Source organism: Somniosus microcephalus, chromosome 18 (assembly GCF_052327205.1).
Source record: "Somniosus microcephalus isolate GS21.2 chromosome 18, FLI_Smic_1.0, whole genome shotgun sequence".
NCBI lineage: Eukaryota > Metazoa > Chordata > Chondrichthyes > Squaliformes > Somniosidae > Somniosus > Somniosus microcephalus.
Window position 1 is genome coordinate 59,580,735 of NC_141004.1, and position 23,879 is coordinate 59,604,613.

Consider the following 23,879-nt stretch of genomic DNA (forward strand, 5'->3'; position numbering starts at 1 on the left):
GGCTCAGTTTCACACTGGTCAGTGCATTTATAAATTGATCCACCAGGTAGGATTGCCAACTCCAGTGGAATGTATTTATGGAGGTTTCATCACGTGACCTCCAGCCGCCAACACTCCTGCCATTGGTGGCTCAATATGTCCAGGGACTCTGGAGGGTTGGTAACCCGAAACCAGGGAGCTTTTTATCTTTTTAAACTGCGTTTATATCTGAGCATTACTTTCTATTCTCTTTTACAGGTTCCTAGCAGTTAGCAGAATGGGAACATAAGAACATATGAAATAGGAGCTGGAGTCGGCCATTTGGCCCTTCGAGGCTGCTCCGCCATTCAATAAGATCAAGGCAGATCTTCTACCTCAACTCCACTTTCCCGCCCTAACCCCATATCCCTTGATTCGCTTTGTTCCCAAAAATGTATCGACCTCTGTCTTGAATATACTCAATGACTGAGCATCCGCAGCTCTCTGGGGTAGAGAATTCCAAAGATTCACAACCTTTTGAGTGAAGAAATTTCTCCTCATCTCAGTCTTAAATGGCTTACCCCTTATTCTGAGACTGTGACCCCGTGTTCAAGATTCCCCAGCCAGGGGAAACATTTTCCCAGCATTAACCCTGTCAAACTCCTTAAGAATTTTATATGTTTCAATTAAATCATCTCTTATTCTTCTAAACTCTAAGGAATATAGGCCTAGTCTACTCAATCTCGCCTCATAGGGCAATCCACTCTTCCCAGGAACCAACCTAGTGAACCTTCGGTGCACTCCCTCTAAGGCAAGTATGTCTTTCCTTCGGTAAGAAGACCAGAACTGTACACAGTACTTGAGGTGTGGCCTCACCAATGCACTGTATAATTGTAGTAAGACTTCTTTACTCTTATACTCTAATCCCTTTGTAACAAAAGCTAACATACCATTTGCTTTCCTAATTGCTTGCTGTACCTGCATGTTAACTTTCTGTGTTTTATGTACAAGGGCACCCAGGTCCCTCTGAGTGCAAACATTTCCCAGTCTCTCGCCATTCAAAAAATATTCTGCTTTTTTTGTTTTTCCTACCAAAGTGGATAACTTCACACTTTCTCACATTGTATTCCATTTGCCATGTTCTTGCCCACTCAGTCAACTTGTCTATATCTCGCTGCAGCCTCTATACGTCCTTCTCACAGCTTACTTTCCCACCTAACTTCTCCAGTACTATGGCTTCACTTATACTGAATTCTTTAAGTTCCTCATTCTCTCTAGACCCTTGCTTCCCCATTAGTTCCGGAATGGTTTTTGTGTCTTCTACCATGAAGATAGATACAAAGGCCGCGATTTCACCGACAAAGTCGGATCCGGGGCAGCCGGGGTTGGTAGCACGGTCCCAGCCCGCTGCCTACTGCAGCCCACGCTCTCCAAGTGATTTTACGATGATTGGGCTTGTTAAGCCTGCCCGAAAGGTTCCTGGCCAATTAAAAGGAAGCGGGTCTGATGACATCATTTGATGACGCATCATCAGCCGGTTTCCTTAAAGGGGCCAAATCCAAACTGATTTTGACAGTTGTGCTGTCAGTGTTCTACAGCATTGAGGTGCTGCAAACACTGACAATCACTGCACAGAGGTGCACGGCTGCACCCAGGCTCTCCCATTACTCCCTCCATATGCTTATGGAGGGAGTCACATCATGCAGGAAGGTTTTCTTCCTTTCCAATGGGCGGAAGACACCTCCCCAGGAGACCAACACAGCCTGGTTGCACATTGCACAGGAGAGCATAAGCAGGAATGTTTTCATCAGGACCAGACTGCAGCGGCGCAAACCCTTCAATGATCTCAGTAGATCACATCTTTACTCATTCAACTTACCTTGCACCTCCACTCATCCCTCTCTATCTACATTATCACTTCCCCTTACCCCTCACCCTCATTCTACTGCAAGCATACCAACTAACAACATGCAAGGGTAGGCAATTGATTTTCATGTGAAGTTTCTGGTAATATGCTGTCGAACATTGAAATCTTTATTTTCAACACTTTGCCTTCTTGGACAGATTTGTGTGTACCTTTGGAAGTGGCTTAGTGAGTTGCAGTGAATGGTGAGACATAATGATGCCCCCCCCCCCCCACAATGGTGATGAGTGTGAAAGGAATGGCTTGGTCATTGTAGGGATACTTTATGGTGCTGGTGTGGGGTGGTGCCAACCTGGTGCATCATGTGGCAGCCAGGGTGTACAGCATTAAGTGAAGTAAATCTGGCCATGGTGAGGCCTTCGCTGGCCTCCTGGGCAGCAATGTGGTCGGGTGATGATGCCCTGTGTCCTGTGCAGCAACAGTTGATTGCGGAGAAGTTGGTGTTGACGTTGGTGCTGCTGGTGTTGGGGCTGATCATGCTGGGATTCTGAGGACCAAGGTGAGATTTTTTAAAGGGCACAGCTGCTAATGGAATAGATGGCAGGTGAGGTTGAGATAACAGAAGCGATCTGTCAATGGTGAGAGAGGTTGTTCCAATGAGGTGACACTGGATAAAGAGTTTGCTCCAAACATTTGCTAGCTGCATAAACCTCAGTCTGTCTTCCAACTGTAGTAAGTAACAGCTTGTAGCCTTGGAAAGTGAAGACCTATGAATTGGGAGCTTTTATAGACCATTTACAACTGTCAAGTTAGTAAATCATCCCATGCTGACACAACACCCGACCTCCTTACCTGACGTGATCCCCGAGCGTCGTGAACCTCGTGAAAATGGTGTTAAAATAGTAAGTACCTGGTAAAATTGTGTTTAACAACCTTTTAAATAGCATTTAATGAGCTTAATTACCTGACCTGCCGCTTGATGTCGGGTCTGTTCAGTGCTGACAGACCCGACACTTGGGAGACTAGCGTGGAGGCGGGTTGACAGCAGGCTCCCGACCCGCTGTCAATCTTTTCTATTTTGACAGCTGACCCGCCTCTGATCCCACCCTCTCAGCATGGCAAAATTCCGGCCAAAATATTTGTTTAATGACTCTCCCATTTCCTTATTGCCCATTATAATTTCTCATGTCTCTGCCTCTAATGGGCCCGTGTTTACTTTCACTAATCTCTTCCTATTTACATACCTATAGAAACATTTACAATCTGTTTTTATGTCTCTTGTTAAATTACTCTAATTTATTTCTCTTTCCTTATCAATTTCTTGGTCCTCCTTTGCTGAATTCTAAAATCCTCCCAATCCTCAGGCTTACTACACCTTTTGGTAACATTATAAGCCTCTTCCTTTGATCAAATACTATCTGTAACTTCTCTTGTTAGCCACCGTTGGAGCACTTTTCCTGTGGGGTTTTGTGCCTTAAAGGAATGTATATTTGTTGTAAATTATGTATTAATTCTTTAAATGCTAGTACGGACTCAGAGTTCGTAAGGACAAATGTGAATTCTTTCAGTCTTCAGTTGAGTACCTGGGGCATGTGATTGACGCTACTGGCCTGCATAAGGCGCCGTCAAAGGTCAAGGCGATCGTGGAGGCCCCAGCACCCCAGAATGTGAGCCAGTTACGTTCATTCCTGGGGCTACTTAACTACTATGGAAAGTTTATTCCAGACTTAGCAACATTGCTGAAGCCGCTGCATCAGTTGCTATGTCAAGAGAAAACATGGAAATGGACTGAACTGTGCAACGAAGCTTTCATCCAAGCAAAGAAATCATTGCTGAAGTCGGAAGTCCTGACACACTTTGACCCAAAGCTACCCGTGCAGCTAGCATGTGATGCATCACCATATGGTGTGGGAGCAGTCATATCCCACATCATGCCTTCTGGTGAAGAGAAACCTATCGCCTTCGCATCAAGCACCTTGAACAAGGCCGAGAGTAACTATGCACAGATTGAGCGCGAGGCCTTGGGAATCGTTTTTGGAATTCAAATATTTCATCAGTACCTGTTTGGGAGAAGGTTCACACTCCTGATGGACCACCGTCCATTGACTTCAATCTTCGGGCCCCACACTGGAATTCCGTCTCTTGCTGCAAGCAGGATGCAAAGGTGGGCTTTACTGTTGTCAGGACACACATACGACATCAAATATCGCAAATCAGACTTGCACGGCAATGCAGACGGTCTCTCGAGGCTGCCCTTGCCTGTTACTCCCCCAGAGCCTCGTCAGATAGACATCTTCTACTTTAGACAAGTGGAGGGAGCACCTGTCACTGCAGTTCAGGTGCGAAGGTACACCCGCAATGATCCAGTCCTGTTTGAGGTAATGGACGATGTCATTCGAGGGAGAGCTATAGGAGATTCTCCTAGTTTGAAACCTTATGTTTCAAAAAGAAATGAGCTCTCCGTCCAGGCAGGTTGTCTTCTTTGGGGACGCCGTGTCATCATTCCGCCACCTCTGAGGGAACCTGTACTGCAACAACTTCATACAGGCCACAGTGGGATGGTTCGGATGAAGGAAATGGCAAGAAGCTACTTCTGGTGGCCAGGTCTCGATGGGAATATTGAGGAGAAAGCCAAAACATGTTCCCCGTGTCAAAGGGTCCGGAATGTTCCACAGCTGGCAACCCTACACCGCTGGGATTGGCCTGAAGAAGTGTGGCAGCGAGTACATGTGGACTTCGTCGGTCCTTTCGAAGAGAAGATGTTTATGGTGGTTGTGGACGCTCGTAGCAAGTGGCCGGAGGTCGCTGTGATGAGGTCTACCATGGCAGAGAAAACAATTGAGAAACTTGATGAGATGTTCAGCCGTTATGGCTCACCAGAATAACTCGTAAGTGACAACGGTCCACAATTTGTATCACAGGTGTTTGCAACCTTCCTGCAAGTGAATGATGTCCAACACATCAGTTCAGCGCCCTATCATCCCTCTACTAACGGCCTGGCAGAAAGGTTCGTGCAAACTTTGAAGCACGCCTTGAAGGCATCGCAAGGTCAGGGCTCAATCCACCAACATCTGAACAGCTTCCTGTTGTCCTACAGGAACGAGCCGCATGCCACAATCAAAACTTTCCCCGCTTCGCTCATGATGAAGAGGCAGTTGCGGACAAGTTTTGGCTTACTCAAACCTCCAAGGGCAGAGCAGGTTGTCCAACGTCAACAACAAGCTCAAGTTGAAAGGAGAGAGAAAAGAGCCAAGGAGAGACGGTTTCATCCTGGAGAGCACGTCCTAGCTCGAAACTACAACACTGGACCGAAATGGGTTCCTGCTACGGTGATCGCGCAGATGGGCCCTGTGTCTTACACGGTTGAGACTGCTGAGGACGTCGTCTGGAGAAGACACACTGATCAACTGTTGCTAGGAGCAGAGACAGCCACAGAGGCTCCAACGGCTGGTTGGCCTGAACTGTTTCCGGATGATACCGCAAACCAGCATCCTTTGCCACAGTGCTCTTCTCCAACACAGGAAGTCAAAGAGACTGTTCCACCTGTGCAAACTCCTGACTTTTGACTGACACAGGCACCTTCTCTATCTAGGCCTGTGTCAATGCCTACTGCTGTGGAAGCCAACGATGATTGCCGGTATCCTGTCAGAGAGCGGTGGCCTCCAAGACGCTTGGATCTGTAGGCTTAGTGACTTACCCACAAGACTGGGGCAGAATAAACCCCAGGGTAAAGTCAGGGTTTGAGGCAGTCTACCTCTACCCTTGGTTAGTTGAGTGCATTGAAAGTAACTTACCTGTTGAGGAATAATGTGGACATTTCATATAAGAGGGGAGGAATATGTTATGTATTATGTGTTATCCTCCCACCTGTGGTGGCGCTGTCACAGCAGATAAATGGTTGGGTTTGTTCTCTTGGTTGGGTTTTTGTTCTCTTTGTTCTGTACTCTCCAGAACCTTCCTTTTGAATAAAGAAACCTCATGTTTGAATCTCTGGGTTCTGAGCACTAATTGTGTCTAGGTAGAAAGGTACACATATCCTCTTAACAAACTGCCATACCCTCTGCATATTATTCAGAGCAGTTATCATGCCTTTATTCATCAAGTGCTACATGGGCAAAAGAAAGGCAAGCGTCAAAGAGAAATATGAATTAGCTACTTATTCTAAGTATGGATTTGACTGGAAATTCTGCCTAAGCTCAGGGAGCCCTGGCGTGACGCTGGCATTGGTTTTTGCCAGAGACTTGAGCACATAATCTAGGCTGACACTCCCAGTACAGTACTGAGGGAGCGCTGCACTGTTGGAGTGCTGTCTTTCGGATGAGATGTTAAACCGAGGCCCCGTCTGCCCTCTCGGGTGGATGTAAAAGATCTTATGGTACTATTTGAAGAAGAGCAGGGGAGTTCTAGCCAGTGTCCTGGTGAACATTTAGCCCTCAACCAACATCGCTAAAACAGGTGATCCGATCCTTATCACATTTGTTGGAGCTTGCTGTGCTCAAATTGGCTGCCGTGTTTCATACATTACAACAGCGACCACACTTCAAAAAGTACTTAATTGACTGTAAAGAGCTTTGGGACGTCCTGAGGTCATGAAAGACGCTATAGAAATGGGAGTTCTTTCTATTTTATTCCCCATCAGGCAGATGCCTTGAAATGATGCCAGGCCAGGACATAGGGGTGGTTCCATATCCTCACACGCCCCCCCGACCCATGATATACCATGTTCACGCTCCAGCCTGACACAGCATCGTGCTTGGTACAGGTTCAATATAAAATTAGCAAAAACATCCTGAACATTTATTAGTCTGTCACACACGATCAGAAGAGGAGAAAGCAGTGTCACCTCCTAGAATACTTACGCAGCTTCTGTGAGGCAATGGAACCAGCTGACGTTACGGATTTCAATCCCAATGCCTTTATCAGAGGCCACAGTTGCCATCTCATGTCTACACTTATTCCTGTCACCCTATAACAAAAGCAGTTCATTCAACACGATAAAACCACAAATAAATCTGTTGCAATGCAAACTTGAGCAGAAAACAAATAAAATCACCCACGTCCTCTTAAAATGTACACGGTTTATCTTTGGTTTAGGAAACCAAGCTCCTTCTGTTCTCTGTGTTCAAAATCTGTGTACTATTTTTGGGTTGTGCTTAAAAGGAGCAGCCTGACATCTAATTCTCCTCCATTTCAAGCTGATTAAAAAGGCACTCCTACGGACTATACACGCACTTGAGCCTTGCTAAAAATGTATCGAATTTGTTCAAAAATTCTGCTTGCATTAGAAACATGTGTGGTATTTCCATGAACTTTGCACAGAAATAACCAAGAGATAAAAAAACGAATTTAAACAAAAACAGCAAAAGCTGGGAAGCTGAAATAAGAATGTTGGGCATGCATGACAGGCCTATCAACGTCGGGTGTGGTAGTGACATAGGGTTAATCCGGTGGTGCTAACTGACCCACTGGGCATTGGCAGCATTTTCAGTTCTTGCCTCACACAGAACAGCCCAGGTGAATCATTCAGATAACAATTCAATGCCAGCAGGACATTTCAAAGTAAAAAAATGAAGTTTTAGACAAAGGCAGGCAGGCAATCATCTAGGGTTTATCTGGGTGAAATTGTGCAGCAGATAGTGTGCTGAACATTGATTACCACAGGATGCCGCGACACAGTACGTGCAGATTTTCTCTGGTCCATCTTTCCAGTGAGAGCGTAAACTGTGATCTTTTTTACATAGAATAACAGAATTAACAGCACTGAACCAGGCCATTCGGCCAAACAGGTCCATGCCGGTGTTTATGCACCCCACTGTGCAATGTGCAGTCATCAGCGAACATCCCCATTTCTGACCTTATGTTGGAGGGAAGGTGATTGATGAAGCAGCTGAAGATGGTTGGGCCTCGAACACTGCCCTGAGGAACACCTGCAGCGATGTCCTGGGGCTGTGATGATTGACCTTCAACCACCACAACCATCTTCCTTTGTGCTAGGTATGACTCCAGCCAGTGGAGAGTTTTACACCCCGATTCCCATTGACTTCAGTTTTACTAGGGCTCCTTGATGCCAGACTCAGTCAAATGCTGCTTTGCTGTCAAAGGCAGTCACTCTCACCTCACCTCTGGAATTCAGCTCCTTTGTCCATGTTTGGACCAAGACTGTAATGAGGTCGGGAGCAGAGTGGTCTTAGCGGAACCCAAACTGGGCATCAGTGAGCAGGTTATTGGTAAGTGCCACTTGATAGCACTGTCGATGACATCTTCCATCACTTTGCTGATGATTGAGAGTAGACTGATGGGGCGGTAATTGGCCGGGTTGGATTTGTCCTGCTTTTTGTGGACAGGACATACCTGGGCAGTTTTCCACATTGTCGGATAGATGCCAGTGTTGTAGCTGTACTGGACAGCTTGGCTAGAGGCGTGGCTAGTTCTGGAGCACAAGTCTTCAGTACGATAGCTGAGATGTTGTCGGAGCCCATAGCCTTTGCTGTATCCAGTGTGCTCAGCCGTTTCTTGATATCACGTGGAGTGAATCGAATTGGCTGAAGACTGGCTTCTATGATGGTGGGGACATCAGGAGGAGGCCGAAATGGATCATCCACTCGGCATTTCTGGCTGAAGATGATTGCAAACGCTTCAGCTTTGTCTTTTGCACTCACGTGCTGGGCTGCACCATCATTGAGGATGGGGATATTCTTGGAGCCTGCTCCTCGCGTTAGTTGTTTAATGGTCCACCACCATTCACGACTGGATGTGGCAGGACAGCAGAGCTTTGATCTGATCCGTTGATTGTGGGATCGCTTAGCCTTGTTTATTGCATGCTGCTTCCGCTTTTTAGCATGCATGTAGTCCTGTGTTGCAGCTTCCCCAGGTTGGTGCCTCATTTTTAGGTATGCCTGGTGCTGCTCCTGGCATGCTCTTCTACGCTCCTTATTGAACCAGGGTTGGTCATCTGACTTGATGGTAATGGTAGAGTGAGGGATATGCCAGGCCATGAGGTTACAGATTGTGGTGGAATACAATTCTGGTGCTGCTGATGGCCCACAGCACCACATGGATGCCCAGTTTTGAGCTGCTAGATCTGTTCTGAATCTATCCCATTTAGCACGGTGGTAGGGCCACACAACACGATGGAGGGTGTCCTCAGTGTGAAGACAGGACTTTGTCTCCACAAAGACTGTGCGGTGGTCACTGCTATCAATGCTGTCATGGACAGATGCATCTGCGACAGGTAGATTGATAAGGACGAGGGCAGACCATTTTCACAGCTATCAGTAAGGAGGTTGGTGCCCTGATTAATTGGTTGTCTAGTCAGTACTCTACCAGTGATTGCTCAGTGGAGACTTCAGTGGTGCAGAGAGAAGGTACAATCGGAGCATCCCTCATGAATACTTCCATTGATGCTGTTGAGGCCTTTGCTCCATGATACTTGCAGATAGGATCTAGACATCCGCAAGGGAGGGTTTAGGAGCACCATAGCAATGGAATTACCTATGCTTGCTAAAATTGATAACTTCTGTGAGGACTTGGTCTCTACCAGGGGCCTATATGGAGTAGCGCAAGAACAGGTGGCAGGCTGTTATGTTGGTGCCAGTTTTATGCCATCCTATGCCTCTGTATTAGTGATTGGAGACACTTCTAAAAGCATGCAGTTCCCCACAGTGACAGACCTGACACAGAGGCAGAGCCCTCTGGGTTATTAGTTCACCATAGGGATCCCCAAAACCTGGCAAGGCCTCCTCAAAACCATCCACCACACTGCTTTGATCAATCAGTGACTGACTTATAAAATGCACCAGAGAACAGCGCAAAAGGGGACAGCACCTCCACTCATCGCATTGAGCACATTTACACAACATGCACTATTACAGCAACAAAACTCCAAACTACACTGATATGTTGAAGTCAGTCCTAATTTTAATGGCCCTGTCAGAACAACAGACATGTCACTGACAGAGCTAAACTGCTCAGTCACAGCAATTAGTTGATGCAAGGTATTGGTCAGTTCTGAGCCACTTGCTGAGCTCAATGTGTAAAGAAATAGGAACAGGAGTATATAAGAACATAGGAATTAGGAGCAGGAATAGGCCATATGGCCCCTCGAGCCTGCTCTGCCATTCAATAAGATCATGGCTGATCTTCGACCCCAACTACACTTTCCCGTCTGATCTATATATCCCTTGATTCACCTAGATTCCAAAAATCTATCTGTCTCAGCTTTGAATATACTGAGAGAGCCATGGTCACCCTGATCTGAGGCTGGATGTCTGGTTGCAGGTGGTGCCAGAGTTCTGTGACCACCTCCTTGGTGAAGCGGAGCCTTCTAATACACTGCTCTTTGCTTAATTGGAGGTAGGAGAAGTGCTCTTGGAATACCCTCGGAGGGTAAGGCCTCCTGTTGAGAGCACTGATGGCCCTCCTCCTCCCTCTGGTCACATGTTCCAGTCTTTCTCGCTGCCTGCGCTCCCTCTGCCACAGATCCTGGAGGGAGAGGTCGACTGCCAGTACGGCCCACATTAATGTAAGCCAAGTGTAGCACTTTGATATTTTTTAAGAATAAATGTAATTACATTTTAGTTACCACAACCCTCCTGATACAGAAGAACCTTTAAATTACTGAATTAAACTGTTGCTCAATGTCAAATTGACAAGGAAGCACTGAAACTCCACTAACCTGACAGCTGGGACTCATTACTCATGATCCCTTTAAATAACGTTCCTGGAGCCGGCTTCCGCCTGCTTGATGCCTCCTCTCCCTGTTGCTGTTTGGTCGAGGCGTGAAGGTAGGTGGCGAAAATCAATTTTGCAGATCGGGCGGCCAGTAAGCGTTGCACACTCACTGATGTCATGATCTGCCGGGCATTGAAGTCTCTGGCAGTACCTCGTACCAGCAGCGCAACGGTGAGACCAGATTTGCCGTGCGGCGTTGGATTCTCCTCACCCCAGCGCTACTGCATCAGCGCCCCATTAGCGCCAGCTGCTGGCACTAACAGGAGGCGCTAACCAACTGAACTTTTCCCCTTATGTCTTTTTATAGGACTCATTTTGGTTATCTGTGCAGTCCATCCCCACCTGTCATCTGTCCAGGACAGAGCAGAATATGTCTGTTCATCAAGTCACCATCATTAACTATGGGCTGCAGTGGGCAGCACTCTCACCTCTGAGTCTGAAGGTTGTGGGTTGAAGTCCCACTCCAGAGACTTGAGCACAAAAATCGAGGCTGACACTCCAGTGCAGTAGAGGGAGTGCTGCACTGTTGGATGTGCCGTCTTTCGGATGAGACGTTAAACCAAGTTGGAATACTAACCTATAAGATTGGTCATGGCCAGTTCTCCCTGCTGTTCTCCAACAACTCCATCACCACCATATTGACCAACAGGTACATTTTACACATTCTGGAAAAACATTCACATCAGCTGATGGAACTCTGTACAATGAGATATTTTACAAGCTGCAGATATCAAGTCCCTTTGCTAAGGCCTCAATGGACCAAAGCAGTGAAGCAGCTTTCCTTTGCAAAGAAGATCTGACCTTTTCAGCCATAATCTCAAATATGAATAAAGCCATAGCTAAAATAGATGTGAGAGATGCTTAACATACCAGTTAAGCCTGAATTGGGTTCTTTAGTTATTAACTTGTTGCAATCTTCTTTCTGATTTGATGACCCTTTCTAGCATTAATGAGGCTTCCTACACTCTTTTACAATTCATATATTTTTATTACATCTAAAAATACAGGAAACTTTTTTTTATCCGGCACGGACGGGACCGACGTGGTGCCGGTTCATCAAAAATTCCGGATAACCGAAAACTATAGTAAAAGATACGGAGCTGAAAGCTCCGCATAAAGCAACAAACCCTGTTGCACAGCTTCAGAACAATCGGCACAAGTTGCAAGCATCTCTGTAGCTTAGCAACAGCTGCAGCCACACTCTTGCACAGCAACAAATGGAGTAAAAAAAGTAATAAAAGTAATAAAAGTTACCTGAACCTACTCCTGAATTTTGCCAGTTAACCGACATTTCTGGTTATTTAGGGGCCGGTTAATCGAAAGTTTCCTGTACTTTGTAATTCTATTCCTAATCTGCCAGATCATGCTGCAAATACACAGATCAAATCAACCAGCATCTGTAACTTCATCAGAACTGTAAATTCAAAGTTAAGCAGGCATTTTAGTAGGGCTGGAAAAAATAGAGTGAATAAAAGGGAGAGGCAAAAACAACAGATACTCCAATGACGGAGAGGGACTTAATGAATTGAATAACCTGCAAACAGTTTTCTATTAAGCAGCTTGCATGTCATTCAACCCATTGACTTGCCCTGAGTGTCTGGTATATCAGCTTCAGCACAGCAATCCACCTCACTAGAGAATGAGAGATAGGTGCGGAGATGGTCTTTCACAGCATTTGTAAGGTTAGGGAAAGCCCTCATTTAAATCTATAAGGTCAGGGAAGTAAGAGAAAACACAAGAAATTTTGCAGCCTGCAAAGCTGGGAAGAGAGGAATGAGAACACGAGATAAAGAAATGAGATGGAGTAATACAATGGAGAGTTTAAGTGACAGAGGAGAGGAGGATGTATTAATACCATTTCACCCTGCCCTGCAACCTACGTGACAGATGTAGCTTGCTGCTTTCAACCATATTTATGTTTTTCTGCAGAGAAGTGTGAAGTGATTCATTTTAGTAGGAAGAATGAGGGGAAGCAATATAAATTAAATTTGAACAATTTTAAAGGGCGTGCAGGAACAGAGAGACCTGAGTTTGTACAAGTCTTTGAATGTGGCAGGACAAGTTGAAAAGGCTGTTAAAAAAGCTTATGGGGGTCCTTGGCCATATAAATAGAGCCATGGGGGGGAATTTTAACATAGGTGAATGGGTGGGAGTGGGTGCGGGTAGGGGGGGGTTAAATGGAGAATGGAGAAAAATTAGAAGCGTGTCGGGAAGCCGGCTCCAACCCGCTGAATTCCAGGTTTTACCCGAGGATCAGAACCCTCCCTGCCCCGCCTCCCCCCCCCCGGGGTCAGTGATCAGAACCCTTCCTGCACCCCGCCCCCCCGGGGTCAGGGATCAGAACCCTCCCTGCCGCCCCCCCCTCCAGGGTCAGGGATCAGAATCCTCCCTGCCCCGCCCCCCGGGGTCAGGGATCAGAACCCTTCCTGCCCCCTCCCCACCCCGGGGTCAGGGATCAGAACCCACCCTGCCCCGCCCCCCGGGGTCAGGGATCAGAACCCTCCCTGCCCCGCCCCCCCCCGGGGTCAGGGATCAGAACCCTTCCTGCCCCGCCCCCCTGGGTCAGGGATCAGACCTACCTGGTCCTGCAGCCTCCTCTAGAGCATTTCCTGCCCGACTGGAAGCCAAGTATTCAGGCTAACTTCCAGGCAGGAAACCTGCCAATGACGTCAGAGGCACACTGTGGAGTTAAATCTCCACAGCATGCGGGGAAAACCAGACTTCCAGATTTCCCATGCTCTTCCGGATCCCCCTGCTCCCAGTGGGTTTGCTGGTAAAAATTCCAGCCATAGAGAACAAAAGCAAGGAAGTTATGCTAAACCTTTATTAAACACTGGTTAGGCCCCAGCTGGAGTATTATGTCCATTTCTGGGCACCACACTTTAGGAAGGATGTCAAGGCCTTGGAGAGGGTGCAGAGGAGATTTACTAGAATGGTACCAGGGATGCAGGACTTCAGTTCCATGGAGAGACTAGAGAAGCTGGGGTTGTTCTCCTTAGAGCAGAGAAGGTTAAGGGGAGATTTGATACAGGTGTTCAAAATCATGAAGGGTTTTGATAGAGTAAGTAAGGAGAAACTGTTTCCAGTGGCGGGTGGGTCGGTAACCAAAGGACACAGATTTAAGGTAATTAGCAAAAGAACCAGAAGTGACATGAGGAAAAAAAATTACGTACCGAGTCACTATAATCTGGAATACACTGCCTGAAAGGGAATTGGATAAATGCTTGAAGGGGGGGAATCTGCAGTGCTATGGAAAAGGAGCAGGGGAGTGGGACTAACTTAATTTCAAAGAGCCAGCACAGGGGTGATGGGTTGAATGACCTTCTTGTTCGCAACCTTGGTGTCATATTTAACCCCGAGATGAGCTTCCGACCACATATCCGCGCCAGCACTAAGACTGCGTATTTACACCTCTGTAACATTGCCCGACTCTACCCCTTCCTCAGCTCATCTGCTGCTGAAACCCTCATCCATGCCTTTGTTATCTCTAGACTTGACAATTCCAACGCACTACTGGCTGGCCTCCCACGTTCTACCCTCCATAAATTTGAGGCCATCCAAAACTCTGCTGCCCATGTCCTAACTCACACCAAATCCCGTTCACCCATCACTCTTGTGCTCGCTGACCTACATTGGCTCCCGGTTAAGCAACGATTAGAATTTAAAATTCTCATCCTTGTTTTCAAATCCCTCCATGACCTCGCCCCTTCCCTATCTCTGTAACCTCGTCCAGCCCTATAATCCTCCGAAATATCTGCCTTCCTCCATTTCAGGCCTCTTGAGCATCCCCAATTTTAATCGCTCTACCATTGGCGGCCCTGCCTTCAGCTTCCGAGGCCCTAAGCTCTGGAATTCCACCCTTAAACCTCTTCGCCTTGCTACCTCTCTTTCCTCCTTTAAGACACTCCTTAAAACCTACCTCTTTGATCAAGCTTTTGGTCATCTGTCCTAATAACTTCTTACATGGCTCAGTGTCAACATTTTGTTTGGTTACACTCCTGTGAAGCATCTTGGGATGTTTTACTATGTTAAAGGTGCTATATAAATACAAGTTGTTGTTGTTCTGTGCTATATCATTCTATGATTCATTGGGCCAGAATTTGCAGCGGGTAATAGTGGCAAACTAACAACGTTCGCTGTTATTAGCCCTTTGAAACTGACCACAATCAGTGAAATCAGTGAAACTGAAGAAAACTTGGGCTTTTCCCCAGTAATATCGCTGTTAAACACCCCATTAAAAGTTAGGCCTTGTTGGATTAGGTGCAACTGGTGTTTTAACAGCGGCGTGACTGCTAAACAAACACTATGGCCTAGAAATTCGGTGGGGTTAGCGCCCAATTAGAGGCGTTAGAGGGTCTTGCGCCGGAATTATAGCTGGTAACGAAATTGTGTTGGGCCCTACCATCGGCGTTAGCCGGTAGCGCTGCGCTGGCACCGATGACGTCATCGGTGTGCGCAGCGTCCCGGTTGCCGTGGTAACCCGGCCCCAAGCCCAAATTCAGTTGCGGCCGCCTCGCCCGTGGCAGCCGCAACCAACGATTGTTGAAAGGGATGTTACACACCTTTGCGCCGGCGCATAAAGGTGGAGCGGCGGCCGGCCGCTTTCCCGGCGGCCGCCTGCCCGCACCTCCCTCCCCGGACTCCTCCACCACCCCCCTGCGGCACTGATGTGTGTGGCCCGCGAGCCCGGCTCTTCCCCGAGGTGCCGGGCTCATTTGTCGGGCGAATCGACCGGCCAGCGGTCGGCTGCAGGCAGCTCCTCCTTAACAGAAGGAGGAGGCCTGCAGTACCCCAGCCTGCCGCACCGCCTCGGGTGCCGCAGCGGGGGATTAGCGCCTCAAAACTGCACTGAACGCCCATAGTGAGGCGCAAAAACCCTCCATTAGCGCCCGCCGCCGTCTGGGCCCGGGGCAACCGAATTTTCGTCGGGCGCAGCGGCATTAACGCCGGCGCAAAATTTCGGGCGCTAAAGCCCTGGCGGACCCACAACCGAATTTCTTGGCCTATGGGCCTGAAAAACTCATTTTAATTTTGTGGAGTATCAAATCTCCCCATTATGATAAAAATTACAATTTTTAAGAAACTTGGGGGAAAAAAATTATATTTTTTAAAGGTTTGTTCATATTTATTTCAGGTTTCCCTTTTCTCCATGTGAGAGCCACAATCTTTGTTTTGCTCTCTGTAACATTTGTAAAAAGTCAAAATGAAAGCAGCTTCTTCACTTCCTGGTTCCCTGGCTGTGCGAATTGTGCAGAGTGATTGGATGCTCAGACAGCTTGCTGACGTCACAGCAGAGCGCACCAGATAATCCCCATTATATTGCACTGAAATCACTTATCCGTCGAAAAAAGGCAACTCCTCGCAACAGAGATGGCGCGGCCTTTGCAGGCAGCTTCCTTCGGGGCCAGTGGCGAACGGCTTTGCTTCGCCGTTGACCGCAAATTCCGGGCCTATGAGTTAGTGCCTCGAGTACATGCTTCATGACGGAAATTCTCCTACCTAAGATTTGCCCATTTTTTGACAGCTCTACCATTAGTTAAGCGAAAGCTTCTCTGACAGATGATACAGTGTTTCTCTCAGACTGTCCTCGTCTGATCTCAGGGCTCTGTTGAAATTTTACACTCTCTTTCATTGTTTCTTTTTACTTCAGCTCAAAATTACACAAATGACTGATCTGATTGGCTTGTAACAAAACATGTTCTCAATGTCCTGTGTTAATGGGGAACACACTGAGACCTTGGCCCATGCTCTATGCTACTAGAAGCAGAATTTAGGGAGACATTAGATACATATTTAGCAAGATCCAATACTCAGTAGGAGTTCCTGTTTTTATCAGCTTTTCATAGAGGGGAATTTGATGTCCGGGTGCTCCTTCACTGGTACTATTTAAGCCGAGACCAGAAATAGCAAAGCTTGTGAACACAGAGAACAAACAGAAAGAGCAGGGTACCTCTGACAGCAGACTAGTTACGTGCATTTATGAGTATGTTAAACAAATATTATTTATTTTTGACTGTTGCTTATGTTGCCATTTTCTATTTGTTCATTCACTGTGTTGAATGAATCTCCTTTGACCTGTTGTTACAGGATGGCATCCCATGTGGAAGACAGGGAAAGGCTATATTTCTCTGCGAGATCTGTTGAAGTTCAAATCGAGAACAACAGCAAAGATAAAATGCTGTCCGATGCTGCGTAAGTATTTGAAGACAGTACACTGCTTTTTCCTTTTCCGATCGCACGTGTCAGCATGTAAATGTCGGAAGCATTTTGTATTTATTTTATATTAAAACTGGGTGCAATGGTGCTTCTGCACGTTGGAGAGTGAATGCGGTGTGCACTGAGGGCACCAGATAGATGCCCCCGGCCCAAGCAGGTGCTTTCCGATGTAAAGGCAGCAGACCACCTACCTCAACCTCCGTAACATCGCCCGTCTCCGCCCCGTCTCAGCCCATCTGCTGCTCATCTGTGCCTTTGTTATCTCCAGACTCAATTATTCCAACGCTCTCCTGGCCAGCCTCCCATCCTCCGCCCTCCGTAAATGTGTTCATCCAAAACTTTGCTGCCCGCATCCTAACTCGCACCAAGTCGCGTTCGCCCATCATCCCTGTGCTCGCTGATCTACATTAGCTCCCAGTCCGGCAACGCCTTGATTTTAAAATTCTCATCCTTGTTTTCAAACCCCTGCATGGCCTCACCCCCTCCCTATCTCTGTAATCTCCTCCAGGCCCACAACCCTCCAAGATCTCTGTGCTCCTCCAATTCTGCCCTCCTGCGCATCCCCAATGTTCATCGCTCCACCGTTGGCGGCTGTGCCTTCATCTGCCTTGGCCCTAAGCTCTGGAATCTCCTCCCTAAACCTCTCCGCCTCTCTAACTCTCTCTTCTCCTTTAAGTAACTCCTTAAAACTTACCTCTTTGACCAAGCTTTTGCTCACCTCTCCTAATATCTCTGTGTCAAATTTTGTCTGATAACACTCCTGTGACACGCCTTGGGACGTCTTACTACTTTAACGGAGCTACATAAATGCAAGTTGTTGTTGTTGTTGAATTAGAGTCAGCATAAGATGAACTTTCTCTCACTCACCTCAGTGCCCAGCTGTTGCCTGGCATTAACCGAGATACAGGAGCAGGCTGTGATACCTTGCCTCACAGCTAGGGTTGGTATGAGGTGTGGGAAATCCAACAGGGAAGGACATGGCTAAATACCTTGTTACTATTAGTAGTGCATTAGGATAAGTGAATACAAACTGGAGGAACTAATCACCTTTTGGAGATGTAGGAGCAGCTCAATATGTTTACTGTTTCTCCAGTCGGTCGATCTCACACTCCCTCAAACAAGCCAAAACTCTGATGCCTCCCGCAGTGTAATGAAACCTTTCTTGCACAATTCATTACCTAAAGGATTGTAGCTATGAATAAATGAATGACAAGTCTAACTGAAATCTGCAGTTCTCCTCAACCCCCTTGCCCCCCTCCCACCCCAGCTGCGATGAAGGTGCTGAATCACGCTGGGGTACAGTTCCACCTGTATCCTCAGACCACTTTTCATCTGTGAGCCTGGTCAGCGAATGTCAACAGGCTATTCAGTCTTGGGGGTGGGGGGCTGCGGTGGGTATCACAACTGGATTTGAGCCTGTCCTTACTTAACACACAGATTTGTGCACGTGCTACTGGATAGAGACCTGGGATGATGATAACCCTGGATCACTAGCACAGATATACAGCTGCTGGTGCCCATCCCGCTTACATCAGCCAACAGGACAGACAGGATCAAACTACACTCCTGCCTCATCTGTTCCAAACTTAGCCATTGGAGGCGAGAGGTGTCCAAGTTCTATTTATCTAATGGAAACTAACACAAAAACACTGAGTTCCGATTACATCCTGAACTCCAGTCTCAATAAACATAGCTCTCTTCTCCTTTGTGGTCACGTGCTGTTGTTGCAGTGTTCGTGTTTCTTTTTTGCGGGGTGGGGGGTAGGGTGGTGGAATGTTGGGCATTGTAGGAAATTCTTGTTGTAGCCCTAATCCTAACTCTATAGTCTCCATATTGCAATGTGGGGCCCTGTCCTCCGTGTGCGCCACTGATCATAAAACTTCTGTTATGCAACAAGTTTTTTTAATGGGATATTTTTGCATACCTTTCCCCTTTCTTATGCATTTTATTCCTTTCTTCAGCTGCCTAGGAGACAGAATGAGCGGGGGTACACTACCTGCTCCTAGCCACTGTTAGTGCCCCTCCGCAGTCAGCTGCCCAAGCATCAGTCCCCCTCAATTTCTTTCTTCATTGTCTGCTGGGAAACATATGAATTGCCAGGCAAAAAAAACCAAGGTCCATCTAGTTCATCTTCTATCATCCTGGTAGTTGCATAATGGACACAGGAATTTATAGTGGGAAAACTTGACACAAAAGTATGACCAAAACGTGACAATGGGAAGTAAGATTTTGTAAATAGGAAATGTGCACAGGACTGGTATTTTTAATATATTTTATAATCTATTATGCATTCTGCTTCTACCACTGTTTCCTTTCCATTGCCTAACAACCATACGCATAAAATAATTCTTAAATTTCTATCCTCTCGACCAACTCACCAACCAGTGGAAATAATTTATTTTCCAATTTACTTTATCAAAGCCTATAATTTTGAACACTCCAATCAGATCTCCTTTCAATCTTCCTTGTTCTAATGAAAATAGCCCCAATTTCTCCAATCGCTCCTCATAACTAAAGCCTCTCATTCTCGATATCATCTTCGTGAATCTCTTCTGCACCCTCTCCATGGCCTTGACATCCTTTCTAAAGGAACCTAGAATCCCAAACGCTTTTGTTAAGAGTTTAAAGATTTGTGCATCAGAACCTCTGCTCCTCTACCCCTTTTAAAGTTTTACCATTTAGTGTACATGTCCACTCCTCATTTCTACTCCAAAAATGTATTACCTCAGATTTATTTACATTAAATTTCATCCAACATCTATCTGCCCAACCTACTAACCTGCCATATCCTCCTGAAATCGCTTACAGTTCTCTTCAGTGTTAAGGCCTTGTGAAGACTAGCAAAGGTCTCAGGAATTGGTCCAATTCTTTGAGGGCACTTAGGTTTGGACACCTCGATCTCTGGTTCTCTCTCCTGCTCCGGCTCTCTTTGCAGATTTTAGTCCAGATGTGAGCAGCTGAAATTCCTGCCTATGACTTGGGCTAAAATAATGGGATTTCTTTTCTCCTCTTTTCGAGCTTGATCACATAGCCATGGACTCTAGATCCCTTTACATTTGTGGGTATTACTAAAACAATATAGGATCTTCTCCTTAGCCTGTGACTTCAGTGCAGTACGAAGGGAATGCTGCACTGACGGAGGTGCTGTCTTTCAGATGAGACGTTAAACCGAGTTTGCCCTTTCAGGTTGATGTAAACGATCCCATGGCACTATTTCGAAGAAGAGCAGGGGAATTCTCCCCCGTGACCTGGCCAATATTTATCCCTCAACCAACATCACTACAACAGATTATCTTGTTATTTATCTCACTGCTGTGCGCAAATTGGCTGCCACGTTTCTGACATTACAACAGTGGCTACACTTCAGAAGTACTTCATTGGCTGTTATGCGCTTTGAGAAGTCCCGAGTTCATGAAAGGTGCTATGTAAATGCAAGTCTTTCATTCTTTCAATGGAAATAAAAATTGAGAGAGATGCAAAACAGGCTGCCGATTCACGATTACCCGTTTTACATTATCGCACAGTCACAATAACCCCCGTTGTTTTTCTCTGCAGGTAATATCACGGGAGCTCAACTAGCAAATTTAAAAACCAATTAACTTGGTAATTTTTTTAAAGAATTAGTCTATAGCACCCCTAACCTAGTTAATCTCACCTCCTTCCATACCAACTAGACTGAGAGACATGACAGTGAGCCTGCCTCATCTCTCCCTATACCACTGGCAGTCTGTGAAAGGGCTCAGGCTTCGACTGCCCAGCCACTCCACACTGACAATGGTATGATAGAAGGACACCAATCTGTGAAAGACTAAATATTGCTTATGGTGAGTTGGAGGATACACTGTCTCATATCATTGGGAGTGCTACGCCATGTGACACTAAGGGCGCAATCTTGCCAGCCCTGGGGAGGCGGGACTGCCAGGAAAATGGCAGAATCTGGGGGCGGGTGCCAATCCCGCCCCCAACCCGCCTCCGTGCCATTTTGCCAGGAGGCGGGTAGCCGACCCACACCGGGTCCCGTCTCCTTGGAGGCGGGAAGGAGATTACAGCCACTTAACTGTTAACAGGTAGTTAACAGGCAGATAAGAGGATTATCCCCAGTTTACCCACACAAGTGCGGGCTTCCCGAAGGCTGCGAACCCCGCCAGGGTCAGCGAGGCGAGCAGTGGGTCTGCAGGGGTCTGCGGGGTGCAAAAGTGCGCTGTGAAGGTAAGTGATGGGTGCAAGTGTGGAGAGGTAAGTATGTGAGATGAGTGGAAAGTGATAGAAAATGTTTACTTACCTTTGTTTCTTCCTGCAGGCTTCAAACGTTGGGGATGCAGAGAGTCTCGCATCTCACCGGCAGAGATGACAGATGGCTGCTGCATTCTCCAATGCAACAACCATCTAATTTCTGCTCACAAAAGAGGTTTGATGAGTCTTGAATACAAGAACTCATCAAACAACAGAGAATGTCAGTGGTTGACAGCTTCACAGAGCTGTCAAACGATGACAATTCATCTGACATAAATTTTTGACAGATGAAACGTCATACGCTGACGTTCTCTGTAACCGGCTTCCCCTTAATTGGCCTGCTAAGCCCGCTGGGTGGGCTTAACAAGGTCAATCAAGGGAAAATAGCGTGGATTGGCCAGAAGTTGATGGAGGCGGGACTAAAACCCGACAAGTGGGAGTCCCGCCTCCAAAAGCTCCCCATTGGCAAAATCCAGCCCTTTAAATGTACTATCAGAGCCGCTTTCCGTGCTTTTGATATGCACATTCCCATCTATTCAATTCTGAGTTGCTGCTGTCTTACGTTAAACCAATCAATAAAGTGTAAGGAAGGCGTTTAGTGCATTAAAAAAGTTAAAAAACTGCTGAAGACTACACCTCTCTCACCTGAAAAAACTATTCATTATTAATAAATTATTCATAAGCCTTGCCCAAAACTGAAAATTATCTGTTATATTAAAAAGTGTGGCCTATATTTGAGTAAAAATGGTAATCATATTGTAAGACATCATATGTAAGAATAAGAGCGCAACATAAGCTGACAATACTGATGAGCTGTACCTTTATAATGTGATATGTGGCGAACAGACCCAAATTACATTACCAGCGGAGTTTTGCAATGAAGAAGCACTGAGTTCCATTTCCCAAGCGGCTAATTTTTAATGCAATGAAAATGTGTGTAGCGGCAGTGACTTTGTCATAACTTTAAAAAACTTGAACGCTGCGCTCAGTGGATCACTTGGGCACTTTAAAAATGCAGTCTTGCACTGGGCTGCAGTTACATTGCACCCACTGTGAACTCAAAGTGGTACACACCAGAGAAAGTGTCTGTCTTTCCTTTAGTGAGCTTAGTATTCATATTGGGACCAGTCTCCAGAGTTATACTGACATTTTTTTCCATTGATACACAATGGGGTAGAAATTGGTCCTCATTGTGGAAAATGGGGGCAAAAGTGACCCATTTGGCAGGGCTATGCTGTACACCCCAACAATGCCTGAAATACACCCGATGCCTTGCTGCCTGTTGAGTAGAGCAGGTTAAAATTCAGAACGCTGAGTTCCTGGTGGCCTCTTGGCGGGTAAGTCACCTGGGCAATTTCAACTGCCCACCCGCCCGGTTTCCACTGGGCGGGTAGAGTTAAAATCACCTTCAATGAGTCTGATATGAAAGGAGGCAGTGGCAGGATCTAGCTCGAGTTGCAATCAGCAGGCCTTCAACTCAAGGTTAAAACAAATCTCAAGGAGGTTGTTTGGAGAAGACTCATATTGTGCAAATCTAACTGTACGGGCAAACTATTTTGATTTGGGGTTGACTAAAATGCATGAAATAAGGGAATTTAACCATTCCTCTAATACTCCACGTGTCATTATTTTTATAGGACTTACAACTACAGTGGTCATCTGTTCAGTCCACCACCACCTGTCATCAGCCCTGGGAGGAAAGGGGAGACCATTTTTGTCAAGACTGAATCTGCAGCACGCGGCAGTGTTGGGGTACTGTCCTATAGGTTTGGTGCACACCAGTTTTCATTACTGTTCTCCAACCCCTATGACTATAACTTATACTCCATTGAGTTTGCTTTATACATCTCTGACACACCAGAGCCAACCGACACACATCTGTACCAGAAGATGTACTCACAGTTGACACCAAGCAAGACATATGCTAAAGAAGCACTGAGCACAAAAAGTGCAGTGATCTCTGTTACTGGAGGAGGTCTGGTTGTTTCAGCCACAATGTCAAATGAGGCTCATTCCATAGTCAAACTAGATATTAGAGATGCTTAGCACATGTGTAAAGTCTAGCTGAAGTCTGAACTGGGTTCAATGATTAGCTCATTGCAATTTTCATTTTGATTTGTTTTCTGATCAGCATTAAAGAGGCTTCCATAGACCCTTTCACAATGTCTAACTTTTTATTGTGTCTAAAAATATTGTGAAGTACTACAATTTATTCGGCTATTGAAAACATCAATTTCAGAAGCTCCAACACGAAATCAGTTCATCTTGATTTATTTGTTCAGGTTAAAACATTTGCACAAAATCGTGTGATGAAGTTTTTGGAGCCCAATAGTCGACCGATTATAGTGAAGGGAGCCTTTAGGGTTACTGAAACAATTTACTGATTGTGTGAATGATTCCAGTCAGAAAGCCCTGTAATCATTTTACTGGGAAATCGATCTGAATGGCTCTGCTTTATGGGGTAGAGTTCCAGCTTTGGGCACAATCGGGAAGCTGCGCCCAAAATGTGCTTGAAATTGCGCTCGTCCGTTTACAGTTCAAGCTTCCACTAAAATTAATGTGCATAATCACAAACAGAAAGGGGGAATTTTAATCCCCCCCAAAAAAACTGGTGGGTTGGGGGTCAGGTGGGAAGTTAAAGTGTTAAAAACCTGAATCCCGATCCTAACACACCTCCAACCCGTCAACTTCCGGTTTTAATGGAGGTGGACTGGGGCGGGCAGCCAACCCACTCCCAGGAGTCGGGTTGGCACTTTAAATATTATAATGAGGCTGTAAGCCTCGGATTTAACCTGCTTTAAGGTTTAACTGTGGCCGGCCGGGGTTCCCGGGCCTCGAGATTCCCAGAAGCTGCAGCGAGGCGAGGACAGCCTCGGGA

General features: G+C 46.4%; 2 protein-coding genes across 2 annotated transcripts in view; one reads left to right on the forward strand and one right to left on the reverse strand.

Moving 5' to 3' along the window:
• LOC147105309 (uncharacterized) overlaps positions 1 to 23,879 on the reverse strand; it is a 42,009-nt gene that overhangs the window by 11,689 nt on the left and 6,441 nt on the right. The gene's annotated exons all lie outside the window — the stretch shown is intronic.
• Positions 15,923 to 23,158, forward strand: LOC147105310 (uncharacterized). The gene is made up of 3 exons (XM_086011772.1): positions 15,923 to 16,008; positions 16,640 to 16,744; positions 22,639 to 23,158. The coding sequence occupies exons 1-3, from the start codon at positions 15,923 to 15,925 to the stop codon at positions 23,045 to 23,047; spliced, it is 600 nt and encodes a 199-aa protein (XP_085867898.1). The 3' UTR covers positions 23,048 to 23,158.

What these genes read in the sequence shown, in the direction of transcription:
- LOC147105310 (XM_086011772.1), top strand. Translation starts at nt 15,923, where the DNA reads ATGGCGCGGCCTTTGCAGGCAGCTTCCTTCGGGGCCAGTGGCGAACGG. An exon ending in CGCAAATTCCGGGCCTATGA is followed by an intron (nt 16,009 to 16,639) that starts GTTAGTGCCTCG and finishes CTGTTGTTACAG; the next exon opens with GATGGCATCCCATGTGGAAG. An exon ending in AAAATGCTGTCCGATGCTGC is followed by an intron (nt 16,745 to 22,638) that starts GTAAGTATTTGA and finishes TTATTTTTATAG; the next exon opens with GACTTACAACTACAGTGGTC.